This window comes from Natrix helvetica, assembly GCF_964273705.1.
Source record: "Natrix helvetica genome assembly, chromosome: Z".
NCBI classification, from domain to species: Eukaryota; Metazoa; Chordata; class Lepidosauria; order Squamata; family Natricidae; genus Natrix; species Natrix helvetica.
Window position 1 is genome coordinate 27,647,508 of NC_138554.1, and position 16,711 is coordinate 27,664,218.

The 16,711-nt window shown below is 44.0% G+C and overlaps 2 protein-coding genes across 4 annotated transcripts in view; one reads left to right on the plus strand and one right to left on the minus strand.

Moving 5' to 3' along the window:
• LOC309401758 (sulfotransferase 1C4-like) overlaps positions 1-13,621 on the minus strand; it is a 38,430-nt gene extending 24,809 nt beyond the window's left edge. For both annotated transcript variants that reach the window (XM_081970983.1, XM_081970982.1), the window contains exons 1-3: positions 13,500-13,621; positions 12,389-12,588; positions 6,800-6,876 (exon numbers count right to left, since the gene is read on the minus strand). The gene's annotated coding sequence lies outside the window, so the exon portion shown is untranslated. The remainder of the gene's footprint in view (positions 1-6,799; positions 6,877-12,388; positions 12,589-13,499) is intronic.
• On the plus strand, positions 544-14,892 carry LOC309401757 (sulfotransferase 1C2-like). Of its 2 annotated transcripts, none has more exons than XM_081970981.1 (8): positions 544-598; positions 5,841-6,017; positions 6,540-6,668; positions 6,750-6,847; positions 8,645-8,771; positions 9,391-9,485; positions 13,528-13,708; positions 14,709-14,892. In XM_081970981.1, exons 2-8 carry the CDS (start codon positions 5,846-5,848, stop codon positions 14,819-14,821), a joined length of 915 nt encoding a protein of 304 aa, XP_081827107.1. In that variant the 5' UTR covers positions 544-598; positions 5,841-5,845; the 3' UTR covers positions 14,822-14,892. The 2 variants fall into 2 exon arrangements, with proteins under 2 accessions (XP_081827107.1, XP_081827106.1); XM_081970980.1 differs by lacking the exon at positions 544-598 and adding an exon at positions 5,305-5,728 and having other exon boundaries at positions 5,843-6,017.
• Positions 14,893-16,711: the final 1,819 nt, after the last annotated feature.

Genomic DNA, 16,711 nt, shown 5'->3' on the forward strand with positions numbered 1-16,711 from the left:
ATAGACGTCACTCTGGGCTCCACCATAGTCATACCTTAACCTGTCCACTTGTCTGCTGGTAATCTGCCTGTGAATTACTATCGAAGAGAATATTTGTAGCTCAGAGTTGAAAACTATGGGGTCCTTGATGCTTTCTTGAGCTTGGTGGTTTTCTTGCAGACATTTCATTACCAAATTTGGTAACATTATCAGTGCTAGGAGGGAGTGGGGTTTGCTCTTACTTTTAAATACCAGCAGCTTGTCCTGACAGAGTTAGGAATGTTTTTGCTTTTTCATTTATAATAAAGTCCCATTCTTGGATTTGTTTTTAATCAAAAATTGATTAAAATTGGATTTAGTCTGTTAAATGTTTGGAGCAAACTTGTATTCTGGTTCAAGTTAACAGAAATTAAATCTTCATAGGGTTTAAAACGACCGTTGATTTACCTGAACTATGTGTGCTGCGAGGGGAATCCAAGCATGGGTTAACTTTGTCCATTAGCCTAGACTGAGTTATGTAATTGTTGACCACGCCTCCTCTGACTGGATGGTTCAGTTTTGTATGAAGTCTGAGCAGAAGCAAGAGGTGAAACAATTGTCACAAAGGCAATAGTCATTGAGATAGGTAATTTGGGCCAGGGTCCAGAGTCAAGGGCGGTAGCCATACTGGTGAAACGAGGTGTTACGTTACTCCCCAGACCAGCCGAAGCAGAGGGCGGGTTTGGATTCCCCTCACAGCACACATAGAAGGACCGTTTAGGTAAGTCAACGGTCGTTCTCCTGTGCGCTGCTTGGGGAATCCAAGCATGGGACATGCCAAAGTAATGAAGTCAAGGGCGGCAGCTAGGCTGGTCAAGTGCCCCAGGTGTTGAGAGCACCCTCTGTAAGACCCGCAGCCTGAATCAACGCGTTGGTTCATTTGTGCCTCCGGATAGACCACTGTGCCCATTGGTGAGTGAAGGCTGTTAACCGCCCACCAATAGGCCCCACCCCTTGTGAGCCACTTCAAAAGGACCGGTTGTATGCTCCACGAAATGGCCACCGGCCCTGAGATTGATTTTGGGTCTGCTGACGGTCCCTGTCCCTGGCACCGGAGCGGGCCTGGGCCTGGGCCTGTGGCTGTGTGTAGGGTCTATTGTACTGGGGGACATAAGGATCTGCATTGTACGCAAAATCCCCAGCACAAAAAGGCTGCCTCCCAGTGACGTGCAGTCAGGTGAGGCAAGTGAGGCACAGCCTCACCACTCTCATCATGAAAAAAAAAGTAAAAGGAAAAAGCTGAGCTAGTTACTGCCTCACCGTGGATGACTCTGCTTAACTGTTAAAAAAAGCTGGAAAAGGTACGTGTGGGTTGGAGGGAGGGGGAGGAATTCAAACTTCATCCTCCTGGTGCTGTGCAGGGCTTTGGGCAAAGGCTGGAGGGAAGGACCCTGGCTCGCTTGTGCTCTCCCTCCCCAAGAGTAGTTTGATTGGAGGCAGAGCCACGTTGTGGGGCCAGTGTGTGTGCTATAGCATGGCTCTTTGCCTGGCTTCCTGCCTCCTCCTGTGGTCTCCTCACTGGTGCTCTCCCTCCCCAAGTGTAGTGACTTCCTCCCCAGGCCCCCATTCATTTCTCTCTCTCACACACACAGCTGGATAAAACTATATAAAAATGTAGCCCAGCTTCACTGATTACAAGTTTGAAAAGGCAACGTGGCTCTGCCTGCAATCAAACTACACTTGGGGAGGGGGAGCACAAGCGAGCACTGAGGAGACCACAGGAGGAGGCAGGAAGCCAGGCAAAGAGCCATACTGTAGTACACACACTTCCCCCCAGCCTCTTTCTTTTGGAAGGCTCAGATCGGCTCCCCTCCGGCTTCTCTGACTCTCCTCTCACCCCAGCCTGCCAGCAGGAGGTGGTGGGTGGGCTTTATTGTGTTCCAGGCATTTCCCACCCAGACAGCAGGCTGCATTTGCAATGGTGGAGGTGTTTGGGAAAGGCAGCAGGGGAATGGGGGGGATGGCAGAGGAGCTGCTTTTAAGCCACTGGAAAAGGTATCCAATCCAACTTTTGTGTGTGGGGGGGGTTTGTTTGAGAGTGAGTGAGAGAGGGAAGGGATAGGAGAGATAGTCCAATCCAACTTTTGTGTGTGTGTGTGTGTGTGTGTGTTTGAGAGAGGGGGAGGAAGGGAGAGAGGGAGGAAGGAGGGGAAGGAGAAGAAAAAGAAAAAGAAAGAAGGAGCAAAGGAGAAAAACAAATGCTGTCGCTTTAAATTGGAACTGAGCATGCCTGGCTGTGGAATTCTGGGAGTTGAAGTCCACAAGTCTAAAAATATTTGAAACCCAGCACTGTGTCAGTGCCTCACCAGTCATAAACCTCACCGCACATCACTGCTGCCTCCTATTGTAAGATTGCTGCCTCCTGTCCATGCGTCTGTTGGTTGACGGGAGCATCTTGCGCTTGTCCCTTGTCTCAATTAAGATAGGGTCTAGCGCAGCACCAAACAGGGGTCCACCCTTGAAGGGGGTGGATGAAAGGAGCCATTTAGAATGAAGGTCTGCCTGCCAATGGCGAAGTCAAAGGAGGAGGCAGGATGCCACATTGGAGGCTACCGCTCGAGACGCGAATTTGGCCGCGTTGAGAGTAGCATCAGAAAAGAATTCTAGCGCCGCCACCAGTTTGTTGACATCCTGGTGGAGGCGCATGTCATCTGGGGTCAGCTGGCCCTAGAGCTGCCTAAGCCAGACCAGGGAGGTCCTGTTAAAGAATGAGGCTGCCGTAGCGGCCCTTAAGGCCCAGGCAGCAGCCTGGTGGGTCTTGCAGATGACTAATTCGGCTTTACGGTCTTCTGAAATCTCAGATGGGATTAAGGCTGGAGAAACCAAGGCTGCCACTGGTGGATCAACCATGGGGAACTGAAGGATGCCATCCAGCACTGGCGTGGAAGTATAAAGTTTCCTGTCTCCGTTACTAAGGGGGGGAATAGCAGTTGGTTGCGTCCATCGTTTCTGGACGACGTCAAGGAACAGTTTCAGAAAAGGAATGACTTCCTGCTCCTGTACCTGTTCCGCAAATAGGCGTTCAGTGGAGTCAAGCCCTACCACTGTGCTAGCCTGGGTGGTAGTGCCCCCCATGCAGGTAGTGGCCTTCACCTTATATAGGAGGGACTTAAACAATGCTGGATGAAACAAACCTGAAGATGAAGGTTTGTCCTGTGCCAGGCCCTCGTCATCAGAAAATTCTATGTCTGCCACTCCCCCCTCCTCGCCTAAGAGCGAGTCCTCGCTATAGGCCGAGGGCAGGGGCGATGGAGGTTCTGCCTGGGGAGTGGGCAGGTCCCTAGGCAAGGCTGTTGGCCTGGACAATTGGGCCCAGCGATGCAACTCTGCATCAACACCCTGTGAAATGGCAGATGATATCATTTGATGAAGCTCGGGGATAAGGCCAAAATGAGGGCCTTCCTGAGCTCTGAGCCCTGCAGCCGTGGGTGTGAAGGTGGCCATGGGCCTTGTGCGCAGAGGCACCTGAGCCTAGGCTGGACTGATTTCCAATAGGCCAGGGGGAGAATGGGTCCCCAATTCCTCCTCCTCGGTTGCCATCCTCTGGGGTAAGGGAAGATCAGGAGACCAACCGTGGGTCCCTGTCAGGTGTAAGGATGAGACTGGGGAAGACCCTTGGGAAAATAGTATGGCAGGCGACCTACCTGTGGCCACAGTGGCCTTGGCCAAAGGCTTGGACTTGTCCTTGCATTTAGCAGCCCTGTCCGGCGCCGCTGACAAAGCACGAACTCGCTGGCTAGAGGCCCTGGTAGTGGCCCTGCTTGCCCTACTGCTGGCCTCCGCGGTATTGGAGGGGAGCGGGGGCGAATTAGAAGCCCCAGTGCTGCCTCCGGAGATGGACTGATCCGCTATTGTAAGCACGGAAGAATTGAAAGGCTCAACCTTGCAATTAAATACAGAGGAAATGCGCTGCTACGAATAGCGAAGCTGCCTCTGTCTGCTGCAACGACGGCTGTGTATGGCGAAGGGACTCTCAAAGGAAAGCCGTTGCCGTGCCGCCACAATTTAGGCGTGAACTGTAAGGCACGCCCCCTTCCGGCTGCTCGTCAGTGCGAAGCCAAACTGTCCCCAAAATGGCGGGCGCCAACAAGAACGGCATGAAATTTCAAAGCTGTCAGGAAGATTGGTGCGAATTTCAAACCAACGGTTCCAAGCGGCTACTGTCCTTGCCAGGGTCCTCCAGTGGTCCGAAATCGCGGTGCTGCCCCAGCGCAACAAGATTGCTGTGGCTGCTACCAGGGACGAAACCATTCAGGGATAGACCATGCTAGCGCTAGTGGGTCGTGCACTCTCCCACCAGCGCGAGAGCGGCAAACCGACTCTCAACCACGGTCACCAGCGAGTGGAGAGCGGTGAACCTACTCTCAGGTGCTACTCAAAGGGAAGGGAAGCCAGACTCATCAAGTCATCTACAGGGATAGATTTCCCTCCCAGCCACTAGAGCCCTAGGGAAATTGCTATATGCGCCGAAAGGTCTTGAGGCTGACAGCGAACTGTCGCCCGCTAGACTCAGTCAATTAGATAAATCGCTTTCGCTATTTTCCAGAGTAGTCAGATAATGCAATGAGGAATCCTGAAGTATGAGATAATTTGTCTAAAAGTCCTAGAGCAAATTGTTTTAAGACTTTAGGCTAGACTGAGTAAAAAAACTGAACCATCCAGTCAGAGGAGGCGTGGTCAACAATTATATAACTCAGTCTCTAGGCTAATGGGCAAAGTTAACCCATGCTTGGATTCCCCAAGCAGCACAGAGAACTTTATGACTGACAGCTGTAAATTACATGATCAAGGGTCACAGCTCCAGGTTAGAAACTGGAAGAATCTATGTTCTAGTCCCACTGTAGGCATGAAAAGGGATTGGGTGATTTTGGGCCAATCAGTCGCTCTCTCAGTGCACAATGTCAGGCTTGGGTGACAAACCACTTGGTCAATTCCTGTTGCAATAGATTGACGTTCGCTTGATTGGGAAAAAGTGAACCCTGCACTTGCAGGAGAAACACTAGGAGTGGGCGGGGAGGAAATCATAGGTATTTGAGGTAAGAACTGACAGGGATTTTCTTTCCTTTCCTTTCTTTTTCCCTTCCCCCTTCCCTTGTTTTATAAACCTAAAAGGTGATGCAGCATGGGATATGACAGGAAAGGGGCAAAATGGCATAGGCTACCAGACCTGCCCTGCAAAAATTTGGATACCCACTTTATGGCAGGAAATTTTCCACATTGCTTTCCTGCCATCTGGTGTTCATCTGAAACTGTGCACCTCATTTGACAACTCTTAAATTGTGGCTCTATGGCATTTGGGGCAGAGGAGGGGGAGGCAAGCAGAGCTCTGGACTTCAGCCCCAATCAGATCTCGCTTCAGAAAACATTATATCCGCAGTTCTAGAAACCATGCCATGTATTTCAGAATAAAATGCTTAGGACTGTGCTCCTAATCCAAGGTAGGCATGTCTTCCAAAGAGAAAAACAAGGATATTTAAGATATATATTTCAAATTGCAACACAGAAGAAGCCCAGAAGAGGCTTACTCAGACCCATGGCAGGTTTAACTCCTTCAGAGTCAGAGACCTCGTTGGAAAACCCTGGCTTAAACATTGTGTGAGAAGAAGCACACGCCCTGCATTCCTGCTGGCACACCCACAGATCACTTCAGGACGAGAGGCTCAAGTCAAAGGAGGACATCAGACTGCCTGAGAGATTAAGGGGAGAGTTGGTAGGTGCTATGACTCTAGCGCTAACTGATGGCACCCAAGGGAACAGACCAAGGGGACTGGTGTCTGAGGCTGGTGGTGGAGCTAAAATTAATATTTTCCCTTTTTCCCATCAGAAGATGGACGTTCAGACAGGACTAGAAGCTATGGATCCTGCATCCCTCAAACGCTTACAGTTGGTGGAGCTTGAAGGAGTTCCTCTACCTGAGACCACAGTGGAGCAATGGGATGCTATAAGGGGCTTTAAGGCTCGACCAGATGACCTTGTCATTTGCACGTATCCCAAAGCAGGTAAGTATGATTAAAGGAGACATGGAATATAGGCACAGAAGGGTATAGAAATGGAGGGAGAATGAGAGCCACTGGGTTTCCTCCGTAACTTGTTGGACACCGAGACAACTAGACACAAGAGCAGCTTTTTCCCCAAGCACCAGCACTCTGCTAAACAAGTAATTCTCTCACCATGGTCAAACTACTTACTAAGGCTGCATTACTATTACTATTAATCTTCCCATAGTTCCTACCACCCATCTCCTCCCACTTATGACTGCAGGACTGTAACTTGTTGTTTGTATCCTTACGATTTATATTGTTATTGTTTCCTGATAGTTTATCTGTACCCTATGACTATCATTAAGTGTTGTACCTTATGATTCTTGACAAACATATCTTGTCTTTTTATATACACTGAGAGCATAGGCACCAAAGACAAATTCCTTGTGTAACCAATCATTCTTGGTCAATAAAGAATTCTATTCTATTCCATTCTAATCTACTCTACACCATTCTATCTCTTGCCTCTTTCCTTCCCAGGAACAACGTGGATGCAAGAAATAGTAGACATGATCCACCAGGAAGGGGATCCTCAGAAATGTGCTCGGGCTCCCATCTATGAACGGATGCCATTCATAGAGATGTGCCCCCCAAAACCCATCCGTACAGGTGAGGAAAACAATTGGCTCCTGAGAGATTGTGAGCAAATGGGAAGTGCAGAAATCTGAAGATACCATTCTAACTTTTCAGGCTTTGAAGAAGCAGAGGCTATGCCCTCTCCACGGACACTCAAAACTCACCTGCCAATTCATCTCCTACCCTCTTCCTTCTGGGAGCAGAACTGCAAGGTAAGGACTCCTGACTGATATATTCAGACCTGATGGGAGGAAAGGACTTGGATAAGTCTTGGAAGATACATTGGGCTTTGCCACACTCTAAACCTCTGGGATTGCAAGCCACCCCAGCAGAGAATAAACCTGGTTTACTTGATCCTCATATTGTGTATGAACTATAAACTGGGAGAGTGGGGATTCTTGAGGCTAGGGTTAAGGGTCAACTTTTCAAGTGAAGTTATGCATATGAATACCCTTTGCTTTGGAAATAGAGATGGCATAAGGCAGAGGTGGGGAACAATGGCCCTTTTATGACTTGTGAACTTCAGCTCCCAGAATTCCTGAGCCAGCCATGCTAGCTCAAGAATTCTGGGAGTTGAAGTCCACAAGTTGAAGGCCTTGGTTCCCCACCTCTGGCATAAGGAGAAGAAAATTTCTCATTTTTGGAAATTCTAGAGCAGTTAGAATTTTGGGCATTTTCTATCACCGTCAGAGTTGCTATCTAGGAATGCCGATAGTGTGCGCTGCATTAGAGGCACATGGTTTTCTATTCTGGTTGGGGGAAAAAATCCCTGTCATAGCTAATTGTGCATTTAACTTTGTTTGAACTGCAGTCCTGCAAGCTAAGTTTGTAAAACCCAGAATGGATACAATTAAGGAGAAAGTTTGCCCATGACCCAGCTTGTAAGTTTGCCACAATCAGTAGATGTCGGTGTAGATCTGCCATCAATAAGTTGGCATTTTATGTCTTTATTAGTTTAGGAGATCAGGGATGATAATCTTTAACCCAGAGGTTGAATCGGGCTGACCAAGAATCTGCTCTTTCCTCCTTCTTGCCATGCCTCAAGTAAAGCTGCTTGCTTTACCTCTTCCTCCCAACTATGACGATACCTACATTTTCAGGAGAGGGCAACTCTTCTACCTTTCCTGAAAAGGGGGGTGTTGTTGACACAAGGCTATCAAAATCAAACAAAGCACTTCTATTATAGCCAGCTGGAGTGCTTGCTAATGCAGTCTTCCTTGGGAAAAGATACTTCATAGTTGTTGCTTCCTTTCTGAAACTGGATGATGTGATGTAAAAGTTTTGTCCCCATCTTCAAGATAATTTGGTCCATGCAGATGGAGTGGGGGAAGGAAGCTTGTTTGGCCCAATTCTTTCCCTGTAGCACAAGGCAGGAATGATCGTAGTTTTTCAGCAAAGTATTAGACAAAACCCATCAAGGTATTTTGACCACCAAAGTCATGAAATGCAAACCAGAAGTTTGTACCATCTGATAGATTTGCAGTTGAATAGAAAATTGTGCCTCTTCAATAGAAAGTGAAAATATTTATATTGATGTATATCATGTATGTATGTATGTATGTATGTATGCAAGCATGCATGCATGTATGTACTCCTAGCACATATGTACTAGTCGTTCCCAACTCTAGGGGGCGGTGCTCATCTCCGTTTCAAAGCCGAAGAGCCAGCACTGTCAAAAGACATCTCCGTGGTCATGTGGCTAGCATAACTAAATGCCGAAGGCGCACAGAACACTGTTACCTTCCCACCAAAGGTGGTTCCTATTTTTCTACTTGCATTTTTACATGCTTTTGAATTGCTAGGCTGGCAGAATCTGGGACAAGTAACAGGAGCTCTCTCTGTTACGCAGCGCTAGGGATTCGAACCGCCAAACTGCTGACCTTTCTGATCGTCAAGCTCAGCGTCTTAGCCACTGAGCCACCATATATATATTTGTGTGTGTTATATGTATAGAAAAGCTTAGGAGCTAGAATTCCTTGGTTTTCATCCTCAATGCTTTATTTGCCCAGATTATTTACGTGGCCAGAAACATCAAGGACAATGCAGTTTCTTATTTCCACTTCCATCGGATTAGCAAATTGATGCCAGAATCTGGAAACTGGGATGAGTTTCTGGAGAAATTTGTTGCTGGAAATGGTGAGTAAATATTAGAAGTGCTAGAATGCCAGCAAGATACAATTAATTGTGCTCTGGGTGAGCTTGCAAATCTTTCAATGTTTTTCTTCCCATTCTGAAAATAAGCAGCTGTCTGTCTGACTGATTTTCTGTCTACCAATCATCAGCTTCCCCAGGCAGGTGCCCCCCAAATGTTTTGGAGTCCATGATTCCCCTCCAGTTTAGAGTGTCTCCAGTTCAGAATGCATATATTTGCACACGTATGTGTGTGTGTGTTACAAAACGATCAAGGATCCTGTCCTTTTCCCTGCTACATTTTCCTCTCTCTCCTGGAGATCCTAGAGAAATGAAGAAGGTCAAAAGTGACAACAGCTTCGCTGGACTTGGCCACATGTCCAATTCTTTTAAAAGTTAAAGAGAAACAACTAATGTTACTGCTAGATAAGGAGATAGGAGACAAGCAACAGAAGAAAAGGAACAGTGAATTGGCATAAAGAAAAGGGGGGGGGGAAGGGAAAGTGGATATTGGTTCAGTGGCTGGATCACAGCAGGCTCCCGATTTATCAACCTCTACTAAGAGATGGAAGGAAATGTATGCTGAATTTAATTCCTCTAATTTCTTTTTATTTTATTTTTGCAGTTGCCTGGGGCTCCTGGTTTGACCATGTTCAAGGTTGGTGGAAAGCTAAAAATCGCCACCCAATTCTATATGTCTTCTATGAAGACATAAAGAAGGTAGGTGGTTTGTTTTTGGACTCTACACCTATGCAGCACACAGACATAAACGTATCACAATTCCATCTCATATGTACATCTCAGTATTTATCTTTATTCTTTATAGTCAATTCTGACAAGAAATTCATCAATCTCTTTTGAAAGTTCTAAAATCAGATCTTTTGACAAATAGCTCATGGTAGCAGTTCAGTGGATTATTGATGGCAGATCAACAACTTCCCAGCAATATTTGAATTACCCCAGCTAATTCATCCTTTTTATATCCCATTATTGGAATAGAATAGAATAGAATTCTTTATTGGCCAAGTGTGATTGGACACACAAGAATTTGTCTTCAGTGCATAAACTCTCACTGTACATAAAAGATATAAGTGACAATCATGATCATACCATGTTTTCCCGAAAATAAGAAAATAAGAAATTCTTTTGACCCCGAAATACGCACTTGGTCTTATTTTTTTTTTTGGGAGGGGGGTGTCTTATTATTTTTGAGGTGCAGGAGGCAGCGAGTGTGATCACCTCATGGTTGCAAATTTTCAGGGAGGGCTTTTTTTCAGGGGAGGGTTTATTTCAGCATATGCGCTCAAAAGCCCGATTGGACTTATTATCCGGGGAGGTTCTATTTTCAGGGAAGTAGGGTAATCATCATAAATACATTCATCATGAATCATAAGATACAACACTTAGTGATAGTTATAGGATACTAAATAAGCAATCAAAATCATACTAGGAAACTAAACAAAACAATATGAATTATAAAGACACAAACAACAAGGTTATAGTCATTGGTGGGTTTCTATTTTTTTTCCTACCGGTTTGCTCCTGTGCTTGTGTGTGTGCATACACAGAAGCATCTGGGTGGGTGGGCACAGCCTCCCACCACCGCTACTACTGGTTTGCCTGATCTGGGCCGAATCAGCAGCAAACCACCTCTGGTTATAGTCATAAGTAGAAAGTAGAAAGGAGATAGGTAATAGGAAGGATGAGAAGAGCAATAGTAATACAGTCTTAGTAAATAGCTTGATAGTGTTGTGGGAATTAGTTGTTTAGCAGAGTGATAGCATGCAGGGAAAAATTGACCTTGTGTCTAGTTAGTGAGCAATGCTCTATAATGTCATTTTGAGGGTAGAAGTTGAAACAATTTATGTCCAGGATTTGAGGGGTCTGTAGATATTTTCGCAGCCCTCTTTTTGACTCCTGCAGTATACAGATCCTCAATGGAAGGCAGGTGGGTAGCAATTGTTTTTTCTGCCATTCTAATTATCTGTTGAAGTCTGTTTTTGTCTCATTTGGTTGCAGAGCCAAACCAGACATGTTATAGAGGTGTAGATGAAAGACTCAATCATTCCTCTGTAGAACTGAATCAGCAGCTCCTGGGGCAATTTGAGCTTTCTGAGTTGGTGCAGAAAGAACATTCTTTTTGGTGCTTTTTTGATGACGTTTTTGATGTTAGGTGTGCATTTTAAGTCTTGAGATATGATAGAATCTAGAAACCTGAAGGCCTCTGCTGTTGATACTGTGTTGTCTAGTATTGTAAGAGGGGGTAGTATAGGAGGGTTTCTCCTAAAACCTACCACCATTTCTATGGTTTTGGATGTGTTTAGTCCAAGATTGTTGCTGCTGCACCACAGGGCTAGTTGTTTAACCTCCCATCTGTATGCAGATTCGTTGTTGTCTCGAGACCAACCACTGTTATATCATCTGCAAACTTCAGTACTTTAACAGAGGGATCTTTTGAGATGCTGTCATTAGTATATAGAGAGAAGTGGAAAGAACACACAGCCTAGGGGGAACTCCTGTGCTAATTGTACAGGTATCTGATGCGATTTTGCCTAGCTTTACCTGCTGCTTCCTGTCTGTTAGGAAGCTTGTGATCCACTTACAAGTATGGTCAGCCGCGCTGACCACACTTTTAATGAGAATTATAATCAGAGCATTAAGTACTGAGGGCGATTGTTTATGTAGGGATGTTATTTAAACTCAGAGCTCTTTTCTTTATAAATCTTAGTTTAACTTTGTCGGCCCTTTCCCTTGTTTTATAAGAAGGACCTCATCTCAATACTCCTGCTGAAAATGCGGGTATTCTGTGCCAGTACTAATTTGATTGGATTCAGCTAATATTACAAAATCTGGACAATAGGTATGATGCATAAACAAATAGTATCCTCAAGCCTGATTTTAGCCTATATCTTCTTGTTCTTTATGATAATGAAATAACCTAGGCAAGGCCTACTGGATCTCTAGGCCCTAGACCAGGGGTCTCCAAACTTTAAGACTTGTGGACTTCAACTTCCAGAATTCCTCTGCCAGCAGCGGAATCATGGGATATGAAGTCCACTAGTGTTAAAATGGCCAAGTTTGGAGACCTCTGCCCCGGAGTAATATACTTTCCTCATGTTTGGCCTCCATGTGTTTCTCTCTTTCGCTCTCTCCCCCCCCCCCCTCCTGATGAATTAGGGTAGTTCCTGGATTTCACACTGATTGCTGATTGTCACATTATATTGATGGTGAGGAGGTTCTTTGAATTGGCATTACTTTATAAACCAGTGGTATCTATTCTTAGAGGTTTGAGATTGGGCAATTGGGAACACCTACATTGCTTATCAGATATCTAGATGACTGAAATACTGTTTTATCTTTGTTAGGGTGGGGTGGGGTGTGTTCCTAAAGACATTCTGGAAATTATCATTAGTCCAGAATGTGGCAGCAAAAGGATACACTGCTTCTGGTATTGAAAGAGTTGCAGTTGCTTTCCAGGGTAAATTCAAGTAATTTCTACCATGTAGGAAACTTTGCACGGCTTGGGCCCAGATTACTTAGGGCACCAGAGAAATCAGAAGGTAGCAAAAATTCCAAGTAACACATTTTATATAAAAGTCAAGCTTTTATAAGCTATAGCTTACTTTATCAGATGCATTGAGTGGCTAGCCCAATGTTCTTCAACCTTGACAACTGGAAGAAGTGTGGGCTTCAACTCTCAGAATTCCCCAGAGATGAGATTTATTTAGGTTGGGGTGAGGCAGGAGGGGAAGGAACTGGACATGTAGATTCTGTTGGTGTGGATGTGAAGAGTATAGGAAATCAAAGCAGCTGCATCAATTCCCTGGGAGGATGTATTAAAGTACAAAAATACAAAACAAAACATCACTAGTTATCACCTATACACAATTCACACAATTTTAAATAACCTAGAGCCCAAACTGGACAATGATATTACATTTTCTCAGTGATATTTAACCACCATAGACTAACATGGCTACCCTACTACATCTATCCCAGACAGAGTTCCTAGGCCTCTTAAATTTTCGTGGGACACTTTTTGCAAGTGCCGTGAAGGATTATGTGGCACCTCAACAGCTTATTCCAGTGATGGCGAACCTATGGCAAATGGAGCCATTTGTCAGGGCACGCGAGGCGCTGCCCTGTCAGCTGGCCAGCGCACATGCAAAAAATGCATGCGCTGGCCAGCTGAGTTCACCTTTTAAAAAGCCATTTTTTGCCCTCCCCAGGCTCCAGAGGCTTTATAAGAGCCTGGAGAGGGCAAAAAGAGCCTCCCCCGCCCTCCCAGAGGGCCTCCAGAGGCTTCAGGGACCGTCCGGAGACTTCCCTGACGTCACTTCCGGTTTGCTCGGAGGGTTGCTTTAAGCGTTCCGAAGGCTTCAGGGACCGTTCAGAGTCTTCCCTGACGTCTCCGGAGCACTTAAAACGACCCTCCGAGCAAACCGGAAGCCTTATTCTATATTTTGCATGATAATACCTAAACTACAAAGCGTGTTATTGGAGATTAGACTTACAATTTAAGAAAGGACTTAAGATGTTTATTTTTCCCAGTCATAAAAGAACTGTTTTATAATTTTTAGATGGATTTTAATCCTTTTATTCTACACTAGGATTTGTCAATTACCTAGAACCAGTATTCCAAGCAGTGATTAAAGATGAGCAAAAAAAAAAAAAGTGCAATGGTATTTTAAAGTTAGCCTTTGAATCCTGCACAAACTGAAGAATTTTACTCACAGTCTTATTTTTCTGTCTAACTTCATAGGATCCAGCCCAAGAAGTCCAGAAGGTTGCCCAATTCCTGGGATCAGAGCTCTCAGGAGCAATTGTGGATGAGATTGTGCAACATACAAAGTTTGAGAGCATGAAGACAAATCCAATGGCTAATTACAGCACCATACCTAATTTCATTTTAGACCAAGACATTTCTCCATTCATGAGAAAAGGTAATATTGAGAGAGTGAATTTGATTCTGGCCCCCGTGTTCTGTTAAATGCAATAATTAAAACAAATGCCTTTACGTTTATATTTAGAAAAGGGCCATTAATAGAGTAGCAATAGCATTTAGATTTATATACTGCTTCACAGTGCTTTATAGCCATCTCTAAGTGATTTACAAAGTCAGCATGTTGCCCCCAACAATCTGGGACCTCTTTTTACCAACCTCATGAGGATAGAAGGCTGAGTCAATCTTGAGGCAGTGAGACTTGAACTGCAACCAGCAGTCAGCAGAAGTAGCCTGCAATACTGCATTCTAACCACTGCGCCACCATGGCACATCCCTGCAGAGGTGCTATCTTCAATACTAAATGCATCATCATTGTTGGCTGTTGCTTCAGAGTGAGCATAAATCTCTCTACATGCTCAGATATGCTTACTTTCTTACTTATAATTCCAAATGTCAGGACAGTTAACTCTCCGAGAAGTGAATTCATATTAAGAGTTATTACAAGATTCTACAAAATGCTTATATTAATGACTAGAATATATACAGTGTTACTGTCTCTCACTGTGTGTGTGTGTGTGTGTGTGTGTGTGTGCATGCGCATGTGCATGTTTGTGTGTATGCATCCTATTTCACAAGATCACTGCTTTAGCAATTGAAGTTGCTAAAGTTGAACTATTACCATCTGGCAGGATAATAAAAACAAGGACGAATAGGCTGAAAAACAGCTTCTATCCCAGGGCAGTAACTATACTGAATTCTACTGTATAGTGCAATATTAATGCAATATCAGGTTTTCAATTCAATTGTATAGAATGTGAAGGATGTGTGTTTGTGTTTTATTTTTATAGTTATAATGTACACTGAAGATGGCGTTTAATTTCGTTGTACAATGTGCAATGATAATAAAGTAAACTAAACTAAATTAAAGTTGCTAATCAATCTAATCAGTTAACTATTATTGCTGTATTTTATACTCTGCATTATTTACTTTCCTTCAGGCACTGTTGGTGACTGGAAAGAACAGTTCACTGTGGCTCAAAGTGAACAGCTAGATGATCTCTGTGTCCACTTACTAGCAGACAGTGGCCTGACATTCCACACCCAATTGTAAACCTGTGCCTCTCACCACTTGCAATGCTGGCTTTTCCTTTTATTTAATAAAATAGACTGCTGAAAGCAAGAGCAAACCAAACTATGTGTCTGCCTTTTTTTTTTAATAATCTTGGCATTAACAAGCAAGAAAATGAAAGAAAACGAATTTATTTCAGTTTCTCTGCTACTTCTGTTATTCCTGTTTAGTTTGTAGAAAAAAGTACCAACCACATAAATTCACCAGTAATGTTTAACTTACAAGCTGGCAAACTTATGATCAATCAAATGGACCATTTACACTGTATTTTTCCCTGTCTGATACTCTCTGAATATATTGCTATTCCAAAGTATTGAGGTGATCCACATTGAAGAATGTGAGTCCACATCTGTTAAGAGTTTTTAGCCTTTTTGTGCCATGGACCTTTTGGCAACCTGGTGAAACCTAAAGACCCTTTTCAGAAAAACACACTTAAATGCATAACATAAAATACATAGTTATAGATTGTATCACAAAGGAACCCAAATTATGTTCAAATAGAAGTGTAATCCTCAACCTGCAACCACAATTGGAATTTGTATTTCTACTGTTAAGTCACTGTAATTGTAAATCAAGTTGGACCAGATTTTATGATCATTAAGTGAATCCATGGTCCTTAAGTGAATCCACTGTGGTTGTAAGCGTAAACCTGTTCTTCTGAATGGGCGTTTGGGCGCAAACTGCAACCTTAAGATGCCGTAACCAGTGGTAAGTGCAACATGACAATGGGACTGGTGTGATAGTCGTAAGTGTGAGTATTGGTCATAAGTGCAAGGAGAGGGCATAAGTGGAAGGACTGGAACTTTTTAGCACTGTCGTAACTTTGAATGATTACTAAATGAATGATTGTGAGTTGAAGATGCATATTGATCCTGAATGGATTTCATTTGTAAAAAAACCCATATTATGCCAAGAAAGGTCTTCATGAAATTCAGGTTAGTGGAAACTCTATCAGTGCAACTGATGAAGTGAACTGTAGCTCACAAAAGCATGTCTTTTAATCATATTTGCTAATGATAACCAATTCCTGACTGAGCAAAAGAGTAACTTCTGATTTTAAGCTGTGCATCTTTGGCTCCTAATCTATCATGAGTGCTAAAGGTCTTTTTTCTTTCTATTTCTTTCCCTAGTGATAATTACCTTCCATTCTAAATCTGAGGAAAGAAAACAGGAAATAAGGTCTTAGAGTCTATGGGGATTCTCAGTTATCCAGGTCATGGTTGTCCCAAAGGTGCTTTTTCACAAGGCAACTTGTACTTTCTTGTTTTTGTTTTTTTTTTAAGATGTTTCGCTTCTCGTCCAAGGAGCTTCTTCAGCTCTGACTGGATGGTGGATTTATATTCCTTGCAGACAGTTGGTTATTTGCAGTCTTTTAAGGAGTCATTAAGCCACTTGGAGATTTGTTTGTGTCCTCAGGATCACTTCAATGATTTTCTAAAAGAATGCAAATGACCAGCTGTCTGCCAGGAATATAAATCCTTTCATTTCCCACCATCCAGTCAGAGCTGAAGAAGCTCCTTGGATGAGAAGTGAAATGTCTTCAAAGAAAAAACAAGGAAGTCCAGTTGCCTTCTGAAAAAGCACCTTTGGGATAATCTCTTAATGGAAAAAGACAACCAGCTATTATCTTCTGTTCCTGATGCTGTGCCTTGCCGGCTTTCTTGCCTCTAACCCTGTAGTGGGGAACGTCAGCATTATCTACAGGCAGAGTCCGGTTGGCCCATGCAGAGAGAGTGCTATGTGGTATAGAAATTAATAAGGACCTCTTAGGAGTCAAGAATTGGATGCCTCTACTTATGACCTTTGCTTCTGCTTGTGGTTTCTTTTCATTTCATTTCTACGGTAAAGCCTTGCACTCCAAAGACTCATGTA